Here is a 21,621-nt window from a genome sequence, read left to right as displayed (position 1 = left end):
TTTAATCTATTTGAACGATATACTGTTATCTTTCTCTTCAGAGAAAGCTGGTTATTAAACTTTGGAGCAGCTGGCATTTGTACCATCTCTTATTTCAAGTGATTTCCCCTCCTCTCTCTCCATCCCCCCTAGATATAAAATGTGGCTATGGGGGAATCTAAGAGCTATAAGACCTTTCAGAGGATGGTTCTTAAATTAACAGTGTATTTGTGCAACACATTAGTGCATTTATAAATCCTTATTTTTCTTCTTTTGGAGAGCATGGGATGTCATAGTCCACCTTGTATGTAGTTTGTCTTCTACATACAATAGCAGGACACAATTCTAACCCTATTGAGTATGTCTACTCAGCAAAGCAAACCTATGATTGGCCCATGACACTTAACTCAGGCTTGTGGGGCCGATTTGTAGGCTTCAAGGCTTGGGCTGGAACCTGAGCTCTGGGCCCCTCCCTCCCCAGCCTGAGCCAGAAATCTACACAGCAATAAAACAGTACCACAACCCAAGGCCCACAATCCCAATTCAGCTATCATGAGTCAGCCACGGTTGTCTAGTTGTGCAGACATAGCCATTGGAACTGGTATAAATTAAGAACAACTACTTAAGCAAACAGAGTTACAGCATCTTGAAAATGAGAAGAGAAGGACACTCATGGTGGTATCTATATCAAGGAGTACAATCTCCTCCTACACTTCAGGGAGAAATTGCTGGCTTTGACCAGTTTAAAAAAATGTCTTGAGTAGGAAAAGTAGTTTAGCTCAGGTCTAACAAATGTGTGTTCACCAAACCTGACAAACTCAACCTTTTCCAAATGGAAGCTGTGAGCTTCTAAAGGTTTGAAATCTAGAAGCCTCTGTTAATTGGCTGAGCCTTAGTCAAGGGGTTGGGCTACCAGGCAGGCCAGGGCTTTATAAACCCATGAGTCAGCTACCCGGAACAGCAAACGGGGATTTTTGAGAGGGAGTTTGGAAGGGGAGTGGGAAGGAGCCAAGGTCCTCTTGCCAGTCTTTAAAGTTTAGTTAAAGGTTTTAATAAAAACTTCCTATTTTAACTCGAAACCTTATCAATCAAACTCATTCATAGGAAAAAATGCAGACAGAAGCCCAGCAGCAGAGTGGGGGCTATCCTGTTTATTGCATCGAGTATAATATGTATGATTACCTGCCCTGTGGGCGAGTGGCATATGTGTGCACCGTTGCAAGGAGTTCCTGATCCTCAGAGATCGAGTTCAAGCTTTGGCAGCTAAGGTGGCTGAACTGGAGGAGCTGAGGGAGGTAGAGAGCTATGTTGATGGGGTTTTCCAGGACACTGTAGTACTGTCCCACCTCCAGTCTGAGAGCCCCAGTGCTCTTAAGGAGGATGAAAGTCTCAGGGGAACAGAGCATTCAATGGGAGCAGAGGGAAACCATCCCATAGTTGGGACCCTCCTTCCAAAGGAGGTTGCGGTATCCTTTTGTACTGAGGATACCTCTGAGGGGGAGGAAACACCAGTTGTTAGGAAGAGGCAGGCATTAGTAGTGGGTGATTCAATAGTTAGAAACATAGAGAGTTGGGTTTGTGATGATCGGGAAAACCGTATGGTCACTTGCCTGCCTGGTGCAAAGGTTGTGGATCTCTCGAGGCATCAAGATAGACTTATGTGTAGTGCTGGGGAGGAGCCGGTGGTTGTGGTACATGTAGGTACAAATGACATAGGAAAGGGTAGTAGAGATGTCCTGGAGGCCAAATTTAGGTTGCTAGGAAAAAGACTGAAATCAAGGACCTCAATGATGGCATTCTCGGAAATACTTCTAGTTCCACGCGCAGGGCCAGGTAGGCAGACAGAGCTTCAGAGTCTCAATGCGTGAATGAGACGAGAGTGTGGGGAGGAGGGGTTTAGATTTATTAGGAACTGGGGACACTTTTGGGAAAGGGGGAGCCTATACAGGAAGGATGGGCCCCACCTAAACCAGGGTGGAACCAGAGTGCTGGCACTAAACATTAAAAAGGCTGTAGAGCAGTTTTTAAACTAAGATTGGTGCGGAGAAGCACATAAATTGGATGGAGACTTCTCTTAAAGGAGAATCCATTGATAGAGATTCTCTAGGCTGTAATCAGAAAGAGAAGAGGGGAGAGGACAAACAATGGGCCAGAGCAGACAAACAACCACTTTTAAAGGAATCCAATACATCAGGGAAGGGCAGACAAATAAATAGTGGCAATTTTTTAAAGTGCTTCTACACAAATGCTAGGAGTCTGACTAAGGAGATGGGTGAATTAGAATATCTCATATTAAAGGAAGAGATTGACATAATAGGCATCACTGAAACCTGGTAGAATGAGGAAAATCTGTGGGACACAATCATACCGGGATATAAAATATATCCGAAGAATAGAGCAGGCCATGTGAGTGGTGGAGTGGCACTGTATGTGAAAGATAATGTAGAATCAAATGAAATAAAAATCTTAAATGAATCAATATAGTCAATAGAATCACTATGGATAGTAATTCCATGCTCCAATAATAAGAATTTAGCAGTTGGGATATATTATCAGCCACCTGACCAGGACAGTGATACTGACATTGAAATGCTAAGGGAGATTAGAGAGGCTACCAAAATAAAAAACTCTATAATAATGGGGGATTTTAATTATCCTCATATTGACTGGGTACATGTCACCTCAGGAAGAGAAGCGGAGATAAAATTTCTCAATGACTTAAATGACTGTTTCTTGGAGCAGCTAGTACAGGAACCCACAAGGGGAGAGGCAATTCTCGATCCTGAGTGGAGCACAGGATCAGGAGGAGATAACTATTACAGGACCGCTTGGGAATAGTGACCATAATATAATAACATTTAACATTCCTGTGGTGGAAAAAAACACCTCAGCAGTCCAGCACTCTGGCATTTAATTTCAAAAGGGGGAACTATGCAAAAATGAGGAGGTTACTTAAACAGAAATTAAAAGGCACAGTGACAAGAGCCAAATCCCTGCAAGCTGCATGGAAACATTTTAAAGACACCATAATAGAGGTCCAACTTAAATGTATACCCCAAATTAAAATACATAGTAAGAGACCTAAAAAAGAGTCATCGTGGCTTAACCACCACGTAAAAGAAGCAGTGAGGGACAAAAAGGCATCTTTCAGGAAGTGAAAGTCCAATCCTAGTGAGATAAATAGAAAGGAACATTAACACTGTCAAATCAAGAGTAAAAATGTAATAAGAAAAGCAAAAAAAGATTCTGAGGAACAGCTAGCTAAAAACTCAAAAAGCAATAGCAAAATTTTTTAAAAATACATTAGAAGCAGGAAGCTTGCTAAAAAACCAGTGGGTCCCCTAGACGATCGAGATACAAAAGGAGAAATCAAGGACGATAAAGCCATTGTGGAGAAACTAAATGATTTCTTTGTTTCAGCCTTCACGGCTGAGAATGTTAGGGAGATTCCCAAACAGGTGGACCTGCATGGAGGTTTAACGGTAGTTTGAATTAGGAGCTTTAATTCAAACTACCTAGTCTATGCCGTGTGTAGCCGCAGGCAGGTAGTTCGAACATTTAAAAATGGTGGCACCCGGGAACATGCAAATGAAGCCCGGGATATTTAAATCCCAGGCTTCATTTGCAAGTTTGAATGCCTACGTTAGCCACCCTAGTTCGAACTAGGAGGTCTTGATCTGAGTTCTGAGGCCTGTGCAATATGGGTTTATGTCTCCTTAGCTTTGCTTTATGTTCGCCATGTTTTGTTCATTGTCAGCTAGGCCTCAGACTAGGCTTGTCCTTATATCTTATGCCCTCATCTTACTACATCTTCAAATCACCAGGGCCTGATTAAATGCATCCTAGAATACTCAAGGAGTTGATAGAGGAGGCATTTGAGCCATTAGCTATTATCTCTTAAAAATCAGAAGCTAAAATAGGGAAAGAACAAGTTAAAAATTACTTAGACAAGTTAGATATGGTATATCTAGACTTTTATAAAGCTGTTAATGAAAAGGTCAGTATCAAAAAACTAAGGGAATACAACCTAAATGGTTGAATAACCATTCCCAGAGAGTGGTTATCAATGTTTCACAATCATGCTAGAAAAGCATAATGAGTGGGATTTGGTGGGGATCAGTTCTGGGACCGGTTCTGTTGAACAGCTTCACCAACGATGTACATAAAGGCATAGAGAGAATGCTTATAAAATTTGTGAATTATACCAAGCTGAGAGAGCTGCAAATATTTTGTAGGGTAGGTTGAAAATTCAGAATGATGTGGAGAAATGGTCTGAGGTAAATAAGATGAAATTCAATAAGGACAAATGGAAAGTTCTCCATTTATGAAGAAACCATCTATTATATACATACAAAATGGGAAATGACAGCCTAAGAAGGAGTATTGTGGAAAGAGATCTAGGGGTCATAGTGGACCACAAGTTAAATATGAGTCAACAGTGTACCATGGTAACAGAAATACAAACATCATTCCAGGATGCATTACCAGGAGCTTTGGAAGCAAGACACAAGAAATAATTTTCCCACTCTACTCCTCAGTGATTAGGCTTCAGCTGGATTATTGTATCTAGTTCTGGGTGCCACATTTCAGGAAAGAGATGGACAAATTGGAGAAAGTCCAGAGAAGAGCAACAAAAATTATTACAGATCTAGAAAACATGATCTATGAGAGCAGGTTGAAAGAATTGGGTGTGTTTAATCTAGAAAAGAGAAGACTGATAGGGGATATGATAATAGTTCTCAGGTTGTTACAAGGAGGAGGAGGAAAAATTATTCTCCTTAACCTCTGAGGATAGGACAAGAAGCAATAGGTTTAAATTGCAGCAAGAGAAGGTTAGGTTGGCTATTAGGGAAAAACTTTGTTAGAGTGGTTAAGCACTGGAATACATTGTTTAGGGAGATTGAAGATAATTGGAGATTTTTAAGAGCAGGTTAAACAGATGCCTTCCTGGGGCGGTCTAGATGGTGCCGTGAGTACCGGGGACTGGATTTGATGACCTCTGGATGTCCTTTCCAGTTCTATGATTCTGTGATTTAGTACCATATTACTATGTGTGGTCTAGAAATCTAATATTTGTACTTTTTGTCCAGTACATGTTTTAAAAAAATCTTCTATTCTGCCATACTATAAACCTCAGCTGTTTATTCTAACAATAGCCATGTGCAATGTTTTACTTTTTAATCATGCTCTCATCTTATGTTCTGTAAACTGTCTACAACCAGCCTGAGAGTCCCCAAGGTGCTCAATAGCCACTGCAGTATGAAGTGGTTCAAATTTTAAAAATCTGCATTCTCCAACCCTTATAACTCAGTGATATCTGAGATACCAGTTTCCCCCAGTGCATAGAATACATTCAGTCTGTTTTCAGGGATATGACCGCAGCCCATGTAGCCATACCTGAGCTAGCTTTGCTGTAACTGGCTTGAATAATGATAGTAGTGAAGTCATGGAAACACAGGAGGATGCAGCACGAGCACTGTGACCTGGCCAGATTTACACTGTCTCTATTGTTGCAGCTTCACTACTGTTGGTATATGAGCTAGTTAGATCAAAGCTGGCTCAGGTGTGTTCACATGTGCTGCAGTTCATCTCTGATTGCAGTGTAAATAAGAAAGGCTTGTGGTGACTTTGTAGTATCTGACTAGTGCTAACTTTTTAAATAGCAATACGGTGCTTGCCATAACTGGACTGTAGTAAAATTCTCCCTCCATTTGTTTTCATTTTCCTTTCCTTTTTAGAAAAAATAAAAAGCTGTAAATTTCAAAGGAAAATAAACCATTCATGATGAATCTGTTTTGCTATATGTCTATAGTGTTGCATTGCTGTAAAACTGCTGTGAGAGATGAAACTTTTGTAGATTCATAGATTTCAAGGCCAGAAGAAACTGTTGTGATACTCTAGTTCCATGATTTTTAATCTGGGGTCTGCACACTATGCCTACAGGGTCTGCAACAGGTGACTATGAAAATAAAGTTTCAGAGCCCAGAAAACCTACAGCTCAAAACTCACAAGTGTTGTCTTTAGCATAGAAACCCACCATCAAACTTTGAGCTGAACACATGCAACATTTATGGCTAGATTCTACTCAGACAGTTGCCAGTCTAGGATTTCTAGCATAGGAATTCAGAGATCACAGGTTGAATTTCCAAAAGCTTTTCAAAAATATGAATGGGGTCCACAAATGAAAAAGGATGAAAATCAGCCTGCATAACACAGTCCATTGTACTTACCTGAATTTGTTTCAGCTTCAAGGCCATTAGCTGTGCTTAAATTGGAGGACATCTTATCCAGCCTTGATGTTAAAATGTACAGTTACTCTCCATCCCTCGTTCGAGATTTTTAGATTCTCTGCTTGTACACACTATGTTCTTGTGCACACTGTGTTCCATCTAGGAGAGCATATTATTTAACACTATATGAAATTACATGCAGCAGTGCAGTTTATGCTATCTCACTGGCAGCAAATCTGACTGCTTTTATCACACATTCATTCATTTTCTTGAATTATCACTTCATTAGCCATAATCTGTGCTGCATTTATTATTCATAGAACAATACATATCCAGCCATTTTATTTTGGTGGCTTTTTTTAATCACTATCAAATTACTCTCATTCCCCCTCCCAATCAAACATTTTAAAATTAATTTTCCACCAAAACTCATTTAAGTTAATTTTGTATAATCGGGTATGTATTGAACAGTGCTCTGAGGAAAAAATTTAAATCCATCTGATATGTAATCACAGGGAAATGTTATATTCGTGCTTTTTTATGGATGGGTTTAATTTTCTTTGTACAGGCAAGGTCTGCCCCTTCCAACTTACTATATCAAAGCTCTTTGCAAAAGCAAACTACATTTCAACAGAACACAACCATGCATGAAAATTCAAATAACTGACATGTCAACCTAGTGAGAGTCTTCATTATCTTTCATCCTGAAGAATCTTTTACCACTCCTTTCACCTGGAGATGCTGAAGCCACAGGATGTTAAGTGACCTTGCTGAAAGTCACAGAGAGGCTCTGTGGCACAGTTCAGAATAGGAGCTTAGAAATATCATGCTGGAAGGGATGTATTGCCAAGAGGCAATGGTTCTTCCCTTGAAGGATTCCGAGGCAATAAACACACAACTTGGGTGAAGGCTTAAAGATTTTACTACACAAATATTAGGGTAAAATACAATGCTTAATATTAGAGTAAAGTACAATAAAGCAAATCTTAGAATAAAATATAATACTTATTAAGAAAATACAATACAGTACTCATTAAGCCTAAGCAAACCTCAGGATAAAATGCAATGCCTACGTCCCTTCTGCTGCCGGGAACCCCCTGAAGAAGGACAGCAGACGGACCTCAGTGACCAGTGAGTAGCATCTTCTGCAGCTTTAGTCTACGCGAAGGTTCCAATGTTGGGACTATCTCCAGCACTTATATACTGTTGGATCTACCGTAATCACACCTGTTGTTTTGAGAACCTAACAAATTGTTGATACATTGCATATTTTCCCAAATCCAATAATTTGCTTGTTGATACTTTGCATATTTTCTCAGGCCAACTAATTAGCATTATCAGGTGGGAAACATTCAGCGAAGATAGCTATGTGATCTTCCCAAGCCCTCCTGGACTCCTGTACCAGGTGCATGTCCTTGGGACCTGTCCCAGAACTTGTTGAAAGTCAACAGTGCATTCCTACACTGTACCATCTTGAGCAAATGGCTAACTCTTTGTGAATAATAAAAGAATAATAAGCAGCAAAAAGCACAAATGGCTGCCTAGAGCATCCAGGCCTATAAGAAAATGCAGGCACAAAAGGAATGATTGTGGTACACCACCTAATTTCCTCGACCTCACAATCGTCTTCTGCATTTCCACTACAGGGACCTAGAGAGATCATCATGTCCAGCCTACTTCACTGAGGCAGCACCAAATTAACTTGTCTTAGACCATCCCTGATAAGTGTTTGTCCAACATGTTGTAAAAAAAAAACCCCAAAAAAACTCCACCATGATGGGGATTCCACAACCTCCCTTGGAAGTCTATGCCAGAACTCAACAATCCAAATAGTTAGAAAGCTTTTCCTAATATTATTTAAATAGTACTAAATGTTTGTTCATGAATTCAGTTATTTTGCTACCACGATAAAAACACGTTGCACATGTGTAGCACTTATCATTGGAGAATCTTAAATCATTTTAATGAGGCATGGTGAAGTGATTTGCTCAAGCTCATGCAGAAAGTCATTAGCATAACCAGGAAATAGAAGCTAGGTCTCCTGACCCTCAGTTCTCTGCTCTACCTACTAGACCCACATTGCCTCTGGTTACATTGCTGCTGGTTATACAGGCAGTCCCCGGGTTACATGGATCCAACTTACATCGGATCCCTACTTACAAACGGGGTGAGGCAACCCCGCACTAGCTGCTTCCCCGCCAGCAGACCAGGGAGACGCGGAGCGGCTTTTCTCAGCAGACACCTCAGCTTGAGAATAAAGGACTGAGGGAAGTGAGGTGTGGGAGAATAAAACTGAGCTCTGGAAAAATGTTTGGCTAGAGTTTCCCCTACAATATGTACCAGTTCCGACTTACATACAAATTCAACTTAAGAACAAACCTACAGTCCCTATCTTGTACATAACCCGGGGACTGCCTGTACTATATAACAGACCAGATACTGTCAAACAAGGAAAAATGCAAATGTAGTGTATAGATTTAATGGGAGATCTCTCCCTGGGGCAGGGGCCACCTTTTTGACTGTGCCTAACACAATGGAGTCCATGACAAGGGCTCCTAAGTGCCACCACAATACAAATAATATTCAAAGGCACATGCATTGGTTGGCCAGTTGTTGTTCCTTTGAATATCTCCCCGGGTACGTCTACACTACAGCGCTAGTTCGAACTAACTTAGTTCGAATTAGTTAATTCGAACTAAGCTAGTTCGAACTAGCGCATCTAGAACTAAAAACTAGTTCGAACTAGCGTTTCGCTAGTTCGAACTAGCGCGTCCACACTGATTGGACGCAGGGGGGCATTTAAGGGCAGCTGAAACCGGTTCTGGCAGGGCATCAGGTCAGCAGTTGCTTTGTGTGGCTGCTGTCTGAGGCTATCTGAAGCTCGTGCTTAAAGGGACCCCCCTGGACAGCCGGTTCTCAGCTTTTCCTGCTTGCTTGCCAACCTCGCCGAGGGACAGCAAAGCGTTGGTCTCTGTGCCCGTCTGTGTCGGTGCTTCCCTTCGGGGGGGCCGCCGCAGGTGGCAACATGGAGCCACGGCTCGCCCTGCACCTTCTGGTGCACGTTCTGGACTTGCTGCTGCAAGCCTGCCACCAATGGCTCGAGGCTGCCTGGCACCACCTGGGGAACGTCAGCCCCCTGCCTCTCCGCCTGGCCGCCCTGGGGGCCGTGGAGGAGCCGCGGCGGCGCCCCGGCACTGGCGTGCCCCGCCGCATCTGGCGTCTGGACACCAGCAGCGACTGGTGGGACCGCATCGTCCTGGAGCGCTGGGACGACCGACAGTGGACCCAGAACTTTAGGATGAGGAGGGACACCTTCCTGGAGCTCTGCGAGTGGCTCGCCCCTGCCCTGCAAAGAAGGGACACTCGCATGAGGCCCGCCATCCCCCTCCAGAAGCGGGTGGCCATCGCCCTCTGGAAGCTCTCCACGCCGGACAGCTACCGATCCGTCGGGAACCAGTTCGGCGTGGGGAGATCCATTGTCGGAGCAGTGCTCATGCAGGTACGGCGCTCGTCGGCCACCGAGCCGGGGGGGAGGGGGGCTGCGAGGAGGGGATGGGCCGCCCCAGGGACAAAGGGGGGGGCGGGAGGAGGCTCATCCTGTGGCAGGTGCAGGCTGTGCAGGCACGGGTGCTTGCAGCCTTGCAACTGGCACAAAGTGAGTAGCCAGCCCGTGGCCCTTTAAGGGCTCCGGGGCCGGGAGGGGGGCAATAGAGTTTCCCTGGCGTTGGCCAGAATGGCCACCAGGGAAACCTGGGAAGCCTTAGCCTCCCACTAGTTCGAACTAAAGGGCTACACAGCCCTTAGTTCGAACTAGCTAGTTCGAACTAGGCGTTAGTCCTCGTAAAATGAGGTTTACCTAGTTCGAACTAAGCGCTCCGTTAGTTCGAATTAAGTTCGAACTAACGGAGCGCTAGTGTAGCGCCTAGGAAAGTTAGTTCGAACTAACGGACGTTAGTTCGAACTAACTTTCTAGTGTAGACATACCCCCCTTGAGGTCGTGAAACTGCATATTGGTCAGAGTAAGGTTTTCAAGTGAGTCACAACTTAGATTCTGAACTCAAGACACTTTACAAAGGCTGGATGTTCTGACCCAAGCTGCTCGGCATATTCTGAACGTCAAACTATTAAGGTATCCCAAGTGGAGCATTCAAAGATTACCGCACCTATATGCTGAGACAGCCATTGCATCACTCAACTTTGAAAATCCTGGTCTTAGTTCCCACTTCTGCCTTCTATCTGACTAGATTATTGCAGTGTAGGCAGTTGGAGATCAGGACAGGGATGTCACAGATACTGTGACATTCTCCAATACTACATATATAAGAACCTCACAAAACCTCTATGAGTCAGCAGTGGGGCAAGGTGTGTAGGGGGGTGGCTCTACACTCCCAGAAGGGGTGGCCCAAGAACAGTCAGCCCTTAGTGCTGCCCAGATTGCAATAAGCCTCCCCCTCTCCTCCGCCCTTCCTCCCCCCCGCCTCCCCGCTAGCCCTCATCCATCTGGAGCGGCACTCTGGCATTCCAGCAGCAATTCAAAGGGGCCCAGGGCACTAGCAGTGGCAGCAGCTCTGGGACCCTTTGAATCTGCAGGCCCCGGGGTGATTGCTCTCTTTGTCCCCCCATTGGTGGGCCTGTGAATCATGGAAGTACTATTATCCCATTTCACAGTTTCTCTGTGTCCCAGTTCTCCAACCAACTGAGGTACCCAAGGTCTCTCAAGCCCGGTCCAGTGCTCCAACCACAGAGCCATTCTTCCTGTATGGTTTTGCACAATTATTTAGTGGTCACGGAACCTCTCAGTGTAACAAACTGATTTCTGAATATTGAAACTGATCAGAGAGTTTCTATTCAAACTTTATTTCGTTTAAATACAAGATAAAAGTGTTGAAAGAATTGTTCAAATTTATCAGTCTGGTTGCCTCAGCTGAGCATTATGATTCTGTCAAGAGAGTTCTTCTGGACAGGGCTGACAAAATTAACTAAAGATGAGAGCCACAAATTAAGCATTTAATCAAGATTAATATTTTCATTTTGGAGAGGCTGACAAGGTGGAGGAACACAGCAATGCCTTCATCTGTTAAATCATTTGATCCTAAAAAAGAACTGAGGTCCTGATCCTGCTTGGAAGAGAGCATTAATTTGCCAGCATAAGCAAAATGTTTCTGAATTAGTCATTTTGTTCCAATGACCAGAAGTGCAACCTGCTCGCAGAATCCTTGTGTAGTGTACAGACATGTCAGTGATTACTTCAGCTGCGGGTATAGCCCAGAGACATCCTTTTCCTGAGCTGGTAATGATTAAATAAACTGTAGCTAAAATTCACATCCCCCACTAATGGTCAGAGTATGAAGTGCTCTTCATAGCCCCTCACCAGTCCTTATAGCTGGGCTGAAGTGTGACTCACAGCTGCCCTGCACATTCCAGGTGGTTCCAGTCTCAGGCCCGAAAACCACATAAGCATAGATTCATTGACCTGTCCCTGAGCTTGTCCCCAACGTTTGTCTCTCCAACAGCAGTTTCTAAGCCAGCAAGGTGCCCTCCTCTCCCATACACAGTAGGTGGACCAGCCATCCTTTGTATCTGACCTTCCTGCAATATCTCACTCCCTTCCCCATTGAAGGATATTCCTAAGCCACCCGTGAGCATACAGATAGGGACTAGATTATTGCAGTGTAGGCCACCAGAGATCAGGACAGGGATTTCAAGAACAAAGCCAAATGTACTGAAATTAACAGCTGAACAGCAGAGAGGGGAATCACATATGCAGAAAAGGCCCAAGCACACAGCATAGGGAGCCATGGCTCTGTACCTTACCAAGCTACCTCAAAAGACTGCATGACCTCCTTCTTAGCTCCCTAGGACTTCGAGGTGAGCAAGAGGGATTGGAGCCACAGACCAGTTTCTCTCCATATCGCTCAGAATCTTGTGAATTTTTGAGCAGAAACCTGCACCAGATTTCAGCAGAATTAATGCGTAGGTTCCCATGCTGAGGCTTGGGGCTAGTGAACACTGAAATTCTGCATTTCGTAGTTTTCAGAGGGTTAAGTTTGTCTTACATAAACTCTTTCTTTCCGGGTTTCTAGAAGGTTAAGCGCAGGTACGTTTGCTGTTCTGGAAAGGTACAAGACTTGTTAACCTTAACACCGCTTTTTTTTAAGCAGGAAATTCTCCCTCCTTTTGTATGTTGAGGAAGTGATGGGTGTAAGGAAGTCATAACTGCAGATCATCTTATACGGGGCAGAGGGAGGCTTCCTGGGAACTGCCATGCAACTATTAACCTCTGCCATCCTCTTGGCCCATCCATGCCTTCAGTTGGGCTACAGAGAGGAAGGCAGGTGGTGATCGATGATCACCGAGGAGCAGGAAGAATGGAGGAGAACCCGTATCAGCAAAAGAACAATTGTAGGAGGAAGAGGCTCTGTACAAACTTCAATAGCATCAAAGTCTTGGCACAGTGTAAAGTGACCCATTCTTCTCAGACCAATCAAGATACTCCACAGAGATGAATGCAGCCTGACACAATAGTTCTAAGTATGAACTAACCCATTCCCCTTAATACTGTTCCTCCTCGGCCCTCCCCCCATTACTGCCAAACCCAACACCTCTTAAATATTAATTATCAAGACATTTAAGAACCATTTGTATAATGAAATAAGCTCATTAATGGGCACTTGTAGAGCCATTTATAAGGAATCTCTTGACCAAATGACTAGAAACATACCCGTTTGTACCTAGAAATATACATGTTCTGAGAATCTCACTATGCTAGTAATTCTAGTGTATTTTGAAAATTAAAAGATGCTCCTATTATAGGGAGGCTATATTCTTGGGAACCCCCTTAGTCACATTACCCCAAATTTGCATCACAAATTGGATACTAGCCTTTGTTGTGGCATACAAGTTTTCAAGGCCTGTGGATTTTAGATCTTTCTGATTATTAAAATCAGTTCTTTAGTCAGGGAGAGAAGGAAGGGGGTTATCTGAGGATATCTTTGAACAAATGACCATAACTCATACTGCTGCTTCTAATCTGTCACACCAATATTAGGGTGGGAGGAGAAAACCATCAGAATTAAGGTGACACTGGGATTTTCATTTCAACAGGAGGTTGGAAAGTTCTACAAAAATGCCGCCCTTTGGTTGAGGGATGTTTGTAAGGGGTTACTATAATTTGTCCACTGCTTAATTTTTATATATCAATTCATGAGGTAAGAAATATGACTTGAACTTTGCTATGACTGTTTTTAAAAGGACCATAAAAAGGACTATATTTTTTCTAGTATCTGACAGAATTCTTGGGGATAGTGGTTCCAGGAACTAAGTGTGATCCCTTGGTTTGTGTAGATGAGATAAGTAATCACAGAAAGTTGAAAATAATATCCGTGTTTATTTAAGTCACTGCTCTGTGTATTGGAATCATATCAGTCAATGTCAGCCTCACTCAGTCCTTAGAAGAGAACTTTTCCTGATGCTCAGTAAACCCTTTGGTCAGCTGACACTGATGAGAGTCACAGCTACTTGTTTTTCTTCATTCCATCCCACCATTCACCATTAAGTATACCTAGACTTTAGTAAGGCGTTTGATACGGTCTCGCATGATATTCTCATCAATGAACTAGGCAAATACAACTTAGATGGGGCTACTATAAGGTGGGTGCATAACTGGCCGGATAACCATACTCAGGGTATGTCTACACTACAGCGCTAGTTCGAACTAACTTAGTTCGAATTAGTTAATTCGAACTAAGCTAGTTCGAACTAACGCATCTAGAACTAAAAACTAGTTCGAACTAGCGTTTTGCTAGTTCGAACTAGCAAGTCCACATTGAGTGGACTCTGAACAGGGCTTAAGGATGGCCGGAAGCAGTGCCGGCAGGGCATAAAAGGAGGACTTAGAGCATGGAGATGCTGTCTCAGGCTAGCCGAGGGCTGCGCTTAAAGGGTCCCGACCCCCACCCCGGACACACAGTTCTAAGGGGTGCCCCGCTTGCAAAGAAGTTCTGGCTTGGATTGCCCGGAGTGCCCACACTCAGCACATCACAGCACTCGGCCATCAGCCCGGCTGCACTTGCCGCAGGCTGCCATCTGGGGAGAGGGGGCAATCGGGGGGCTGCAGGAGAGCTTCCACCCCCAGAAGCCCGCAGAGGCAGCCCAGTCCTCCCCATCGGGGGCTCGTACCCCATTCCTCCCTCACCTCCTTCCACTTACCCTTCCCTAGCCCCCCTTCTTATTGATGTACAAAATAAAGATAACGTTTCTTCCAACATTGACTCTGTCTTTATTGAACAAAACTGGGGGAGACTGGGAAAAGGAGGTGGGAGAGGGGAAGAGAAAGACTGGGAGAGGGGAGGGCAACTAACATGATCAGGGGTTGGGAACAGGTCCCAGATGAAGAGAGGTTACAGAGACTGGGACTGTCCAGCTTAGAAAAGAGGAGACGGAGCGGGGACAGGATAGAGGTCTCTAAAAGCAGGGGTTGGGTGGAGAGGGTGCATTCAGAAAAGTTCTTCCTGAGTTCCCATAAAGAAGGACTAGAGGACACCAAAGGAAAGGAATGGGTAGCAGGCTTGAAACTAGTAAGAGAAAGTTGTTGTTGTTGTTGACAAAGCAAATAGTTAACCTGCGGAACTCCTTGCTGCAGGAGGCTGTGAAGGCTACAACTAGAACAGAGTTGAAAGGGAAGTGAGATCAAGTCATGGAGGTTGGGTCCATGGAGTGGTATTAGCCAGGGGGTAGGAGTGGTGTCCCTGCCCAAAGTTTGTGGAAGGCTGGAGAGGGATGGCACGAGACAAATGGCTTGGTCACTGTCTTCGGTCCATCCCCTCCAGGGTCCCTAGGGTTGGCCGCTGTCGGCAGACAGGCTACTGGGCTAGATGGACCTTTGGTCTGACCCAGGACGGCCATTGTAAGCTCAGGGCTCAGGGTCGGGGGTCTCAGTGGACCCCCTTGATTTTCATGCACACCTGGTCCTGGGTGGCCAGGCTGGCAGCTCTCCTGCCCTAGACGGTCACTTTCCTGTGCCTAGTGCGGAGATCGTGGACGAGGTCCACGATGTCCGCACTAGCCCAGGAAGGTGCCCGCCTCTTGCGGTCCAGGGCAAGCTCCCGGGAGCCGCCAGCCTGGTCCCGGCAAGAGGGGGTGGGCTGGGGGGCATCGGGTGGGTGGCTCTGTGCCGTGCCAGGTGCAGGGTCTGCTGGCTGGGTGCTGGCAGGCTTGCACCTGGCACGGGCACCGTAGCCAGCCCGTGCCCCTTTAAGGGGTCCGGGGCCGGGAGGGGGGCATAGAGTTTCCCTGGTGTTGGCCAGAGTGGCCACCAGGGAAACCTGGGGAGGGCTAGCCTCCCACTAGTTCGAACTAAAGGGCTACACAGCCCTTAGTTCGAACTAGCTAGTTCGAACTAGGCGTTAGTCCTCGTAAAATGAGGTTTACCTAGTTCGAACTAAGCGCTCCGCTAGTTCGATTCAAATTCGAACTAGCGGAGCGCTAGTGTAGCACCTATTAAAGTTAGTTCGAACTAACGTCCGTTAGTTCGAACTAACTTTGTAGTGTAGACATACCCTCAGAGAGTAGTTATTAATGGTTCACAATCCTGCTGGAAAGGTATAACAAGTGGGATTCTACAGGGGTCTCTTTTGGGACCGGCTCTGTTCAATATCTTCATCAACGATTTAGATATTGGCATAGAAAGTACAGTTATTAAGTTTGCAGATGATACCAAGCTGGGAGGGGTTGCAACTGCTCTGGAGGTTAGGGTCATAATTCAAAATGATCTGGACAAATTGGAGAAATGGTCTGAGGTAAACAGGATGAAGTTTAATAAAGACAAATGTAAAGTGCTCCACTTAGGAAGGAACAATCAGTTTCACACATACAGAATGGGAAGCGACTGTCTAGGACGGAGTATGGCAGAAGGGGATCTAGGGGTTATAGTGGACCACAAACTGAATATGAGTCAGCAGTGTGATGCTTTTGCAAAAAAAGCAAACATGATTCTGGGATGCATTAACAGGTGTGTTGTGAGCAAGACACGAGAAGTCATTCTTCCGCTCTACTCTGCACTAGTTAGGCCTCAGTTGGAGTATTGTGTCCAGTTCTGGGCACCGCATTTCAAGAAAGATGTGAAGAAATTAGAGAGGGTCCAGAGAAGAGCAACAAGAATGATTAAAGGTCTAGAGAACATGACGTATGAAGGAAGGCTAAAAGAATTGGGTTTGTTTAGTTTAGAAAAGAGAAGACTGAAGGGGGACATGATAGCCATTTTCAGATATCTAAAAGGGTGTCATAAGGAGGAGGGAGAAAACTTGTTCATCTTGGCCTCTGAGGATAGAACAAGAAGCAATGGGCTTAAACTCCAGCAAGGGAGGTTTAGGTTGGACATTAGGAAAAAGTTCCTAACTGTCAGGGTAGTTAAACACTGGAATAAATTGCCCAGGGAGGTTGTAGAATCCCCATCTGTGGAGATATTTAAGAGTAGGTTAGATAAATGTCTATCAGGGATGGTCTAGACAGTATTTGGTCCTGCCATGGGGGCAGGGGACTGGACTCGATGACCTCTCGAGGTCCCTTCCAGTCCTAGTATTCTATGATTCTGTGATTCAGGAAATGGATGAGAATCCTGCAACATGATTCCAATGCCCTAATGCTACTTGTTACCCCAAGCTTTTGGCCTCCCCCTATTTATTGAATGTCATTTCCCTAGATGATACTTCAGTTAAGTAAAATCTGAGCATGCAGGTGACAACCAGAACACTTTGAAATATCAGCTCATTTACCAGAAACTTTGCACCCTGAGCATAAACTCCAGAAGGAGCTCCTAAAGAACTGAGTAACAAATATGTCCAACACAGTCTCAGAAAGCTACTAGGATTTCAACTCAAAGTACAGAGGTGCTGCTTCGGTACAGTGGCCTCAGCATGTCACCTTGATCTGTAAGAATCACCCCATTTTGATATCACCTGATTTTGAGAGAGGAAAGGGTGGTATGTGAAGAATTCCTTGTTCAAACCATCTTTAGTCTGCACCTCTAACACTATCCCAAGACATCATGCTGCCCAGCAGTTTTCAAGATATTCTAAGTAAGCATGTGGATGTTTAGACCACTTGGAGAAATCAGTTGTTAAAGAGTAAGTTAATCTCAGCCTTAACGATAGTGCTACAACCCTGCTATAACAAATGTTTACAGTGTGAATGCAATGCAGCTAATGTGCTTAGATTCTAAAGAACATGTATATTAAGTATGAAATCAAAGGGGCAGTATTACTTAGACTGATTACAGTGTGAATGCAATGCAGCTAATGTGCCTAGATTCTAAAGAACATGTATATTAAGTATGAAATCAAAGGGGCAGTAATATGCTTAATTCAGTCCCATAGTTAACATTCTAGTTATGTAAATTAGTAGTAATTAACTATCAGAAAGCACAGCCACACTGTAATTACACTATAATAATTGCTGCATAAATTAGTCACTGAATTATAAAAGCTAACCAGTATCCTTGCAGATACCAATCTTGAGCCTTCACTGGCTCACACTTTGTGCAGGTACTCACAGCTGTACTAACTGAAAACCCAGTAGGCATAAAATACTGCCATGCTGATTTGATAGCATTTTACACATACCCTCAAATTCATTTTGGACAGGTATTAATCATTCCTCAGGGTTCAACGTAGCAGCAAATCAGCCTGCCGAAGTTCTCCGTAGTTGCAAAAAGGAGCATTGTTGTCTATTTCCAGCATTAACCTACACTCTCTTTCTTCTACAGTATTTTTGAACAGTGGCTTAGAAGGCACAGACCCCTGCGAGAAGTTTACCCAGCAGCCAATGCACCCATTGGACATAATCGTGAATATTACATGGTCCCATTTATTCCTCTCTACAGAAATGGAGAATTTTTTACTTCATCAAGGGAGCTGGGATATGATTATGAATATCTGGCAGACCCAGGTAATGTTCTGTGATAAGCAAATTCAGAATGTGCTATCTTTAGATAGAATACATCTGCAAAGTATCTGACTAAAAAGGGCTCCTTCCTAATCACATTTATTCAGTGAGAATATTTGGAGTCATATCTGATTAGCTAGTGACCAAAATCTGTCAGTATGGCACAGCCAACGCAGGCAGCCATAGGAATCTGGGTAATTATCAACAGACTTCTTAAGGGAATTCCAATGGCAGGACCTTGTTTGGCTTTCAGTTGTAGAAGTGCAAAACTAATAAATACAGCTAGATGAAATCAGGTTTCACTGAAGACCTAATAAAAAGACAAAAGCCCTGGGCTACGTCTAGACTGGCATGATTTTCCGCAAATGCAGAAAAGCGTCCGTACCAATCTAGACGCAGTTTTGCGCAAGAAAGCCCCGATCGCCATTTTCGCCATCGGGGCTTTTTTGTGCAAAACAGTTTTCAGCTGTCTACACTGGCCCTTTTGTGCAAAAGCATTTCTGGAAAAGGGCTTTTGCCCGAATGGGAACGTCAAAGCATTTGCGTAAGAAGCACTGATTTCGGACAGTAGAACGTCAGTGCTTTTGCACAAAATCAAGTGGCCAGTGTAGACAGCTGGCAGCCACTTTTGCTGAAAAACTTGCCAGTCGAGATGCAGTCCTGGTGTAAATTAGCACCACTCCTTAGATCAATGCCAATGTGTAGAAGCCAAGGCTCTGGCCCCATGTAACTGCACAGACATACTTAAGGGCAGAATCTGTCCCCAGGTATTCTTAATTAGTGGTGACAATGTGAAAAAGAGACAGAATCCAGCTGGCATTTCAGATCCCATGCTCAGGTTTCAGGACTGGCAGGTGGAAAACTACCTTTTCTACTTGAAAACTTAAATCTCTTACCTTAATTATCAAGGCTAACTTCTCCCTAGCAAATGGCTGATGTACCATTTAAGTCTTCAAAATAAAACTTAAGTAGGACTTAAGTGCTTTGTACTGGCCATTTTTACAGAAATGCAACTAAAGGGCTACATGAGAATCTTTTTATTACTTAAAATAGATTAAATGTGCATAGTTGAGAAATGCTATTAATCTGTAACCCAGGGCCACTTAGGAATGTAGGCTTCAATAAAATCTGCATTCACTAAGATAAAAGATACATTTTGTTTGAGACCTAAGCTTTCCCCAGAGCTAAGGAACATTCAGATCTTGGACTTTGGTTTTGTGATTACCAAGATAGGCCACTGGAGTGATTAGACCTGGATTTGAATGTGACCAAAGTGGGGGACATGTGGATCAGGGATACAAGCCTGGGACACAAGGCACAGCTAGAAGATCAAAACTTTTATGAAGTATTAAGAAATGAATGAGATCAAGGAATGGTGTAGGAATGGTGAATATTTCCTTTTTCCATTTTTGGTAGAAAACATTTTGTGAATGTATCTGTTCAGTTACAAATGCCAAGAGTCCAGTAATCATATATCAAAGGTAACAGAGGCACTTTAGCAAGACTAACATTTACCCTAATAGCTTTTTTCTCTCTGCCAGGACAATACTACAATACTTCAGGCAGATCTGCTCCTTGGGAAGATTTTGCTTCCTGACAATGGGGTCTGACTTCTGCCATGCTTAGTAAACTGCCCCGAAGTAGCGTTCAGCTTGCTCATTCAATTGTTTTGTTGAACACAGTCTAGCAGATTGTGATTCATTGGTATCCTGAATGCACATTTTAAGGCTGATTATTTCAAGTATCATTGTCCTAGCTAATTTGATGACCATTTTAGAACTACAGCACAAGCAGGAATCAGTGTTTCTCTTATGACTTTTTAAAATGGCTCATCAGATTTATTTTTCAAAAAATGATACATTTGGACCTCATTTTGTATTCTGGTTTCTAAATCTCTAGGGTACATGTTTTCAAGTTTTTATCTACAACCTTGAACTTTTATTTATTTTTAAATGAAAACCGCGATTCTCACATCACTCACTTAATTCCAGGAATTGAGCTTCCAAGGAAAAAAATGTGAAATATTAGGAAAGTTCAAAAACTGCAGAATACAGTACATTGAAGAAATAAACAAAAAAAATCAGACACAGGAGGAATCTGGCATAAAAAGAACTAAAAGTGACTAAATGCAAGTATTAGAGAGACAAGGTAGGTGAGGTAATATATTTTATTGGGCCAACCTGTGTGGTTGGAGACCTCTTCTTCAAGAGCTCTGTATGTCTGAAAAGCTCATCTCTCATCCCAACAGAAATTGATCCAATAAACAATATTACCTCACCCACTTTGTCTCTCTAATACCTTGGGACTGACACAGCTACAGCTGCACTGCAGGCAAAATCAAATCTGTCCTTTCTAATCATGCCTATTTGCTTTGCAGAAGAGTGAGTTAAGACGGTTCTTTATTTCTTTGGAAAAATCAGCACTAAGGGTGAAATTCATACCTGTATCGAAAACTGCACAAGATCTATGAGCCACTCAAGTCCTTCTTCAGTCCCATTTGCAGGGCTGGAGCCTAAGTTGTCATTCTTTCTTAGAAAGAAATAATTGATTAAAAACTAAAAATGGGCCAGAGTGATAATATTCATATTCTGGATATCCAAAAATTCAGATGGGAGTGGGTGTTTGAGTGGAGCTTTTCCCTAATTAGAAGTGTTGGATTCACAGTCAAGCTATAGCTACACTGGAGGCATAAACTGGAGATATAATTTCTATCTTGAGGAGACATACTCATGTTAGCTCTGATCCAGCTCACATACTAAAAATAGGAGCATAGCTACAATAGCCCAAGTGATGGGAGATGCCAGCTGCCCAAAAGCATAATTTGTGTCTTGGATGGAACTTTATGGATGGCCAGGACGTCATGCCACTAATCCTGCTACAGCAACACTTCTATTTTTAGCACACTAGCCAGACAAAGCTAGTGCAGGTACGTCTACTTGAGTCTCCAACTTGAAGAGTAGACACAGCCTTAAAGAGAGTAGCGTTTGAGGAGCTCATACACTAGAAGATACCAAAGGCTGGAACATCATCAAGCAGGACTAGAAAAGATGAGTCTGTGATCAAAGGCATGGTAGGTACAGTGAAAAGGTACAGTGCCAAAAAAAATTACCAGTGATGATGAATTCATAGATCATGGTCTGAGAAAAGACAGAAGCTTATGCAGAGTTTTGCTGATGAGCAAGAGAACGTGCAATGGGACAGGAGTAAGGAAAAGGTGGAATGATAAAATAAAAGTTTTATTTCACAGCAGGTGGAAGAAAGGAGTGATGGCAGCAGTTTTCAGTGACAATAATAGAGATTCAGTGGAGACATTGAATTGAAGTGTCTAATTGTGCTTAAAGGCAGAACATAAGCAAAGGGGTAGGAGGCATGGAAAGCTGGAAAGGGACCCAGTGAAAAAAGGGTCATTCAAGGTCAATCCTTTGCTACACTTCTGCTGAGCAGTAGCAGATGTCTGGAGTCTTACAGGTCA

At 43.5% G+C, this 21,621-nt stretch overlaps 1 protein-coding gene across 1 annotated transcript in view; it reads left to right on the top strand.

Moving 5' to 3' along the window:
• TYR (tyrosinase) overlaps window positions 1–21,621 on the top strand; it is an 82,404-nt gene that overhangs the window by 45,374 nt on the left and 15,409 nt on the right. Inside the window, exon 4 of the mRNA XM_006118374.5 lies at window positions 17,971–18,152. Coding sequence (XP_006118436.3) covers window positions 17,971–18,152 — 182 coding nt within the window. The remainder of the gene's footprint in view (window positions 1–17,970; window positions 18,153–21,621) is intronic.

This window comes from Pelodiscus sinensis, chromosome 1 (genome assembly GCF_052426305.1).
Source record: "Pelodiscus sinensis isolate ZL-2025 chromosome 1, ASM5242630v1, whole genome shotgun sequence".
In the NCBI taxonomy this organism is placed as follows: domain Eukaryota; kingdom Metazoa; phylum Chordata; order Testudines; family Trionychidae; genus Pelodiscus; species Pelodiscus sinensis.
This window is presented reverse-complemented; position numbering and strand designations above follow the sequence as displayed.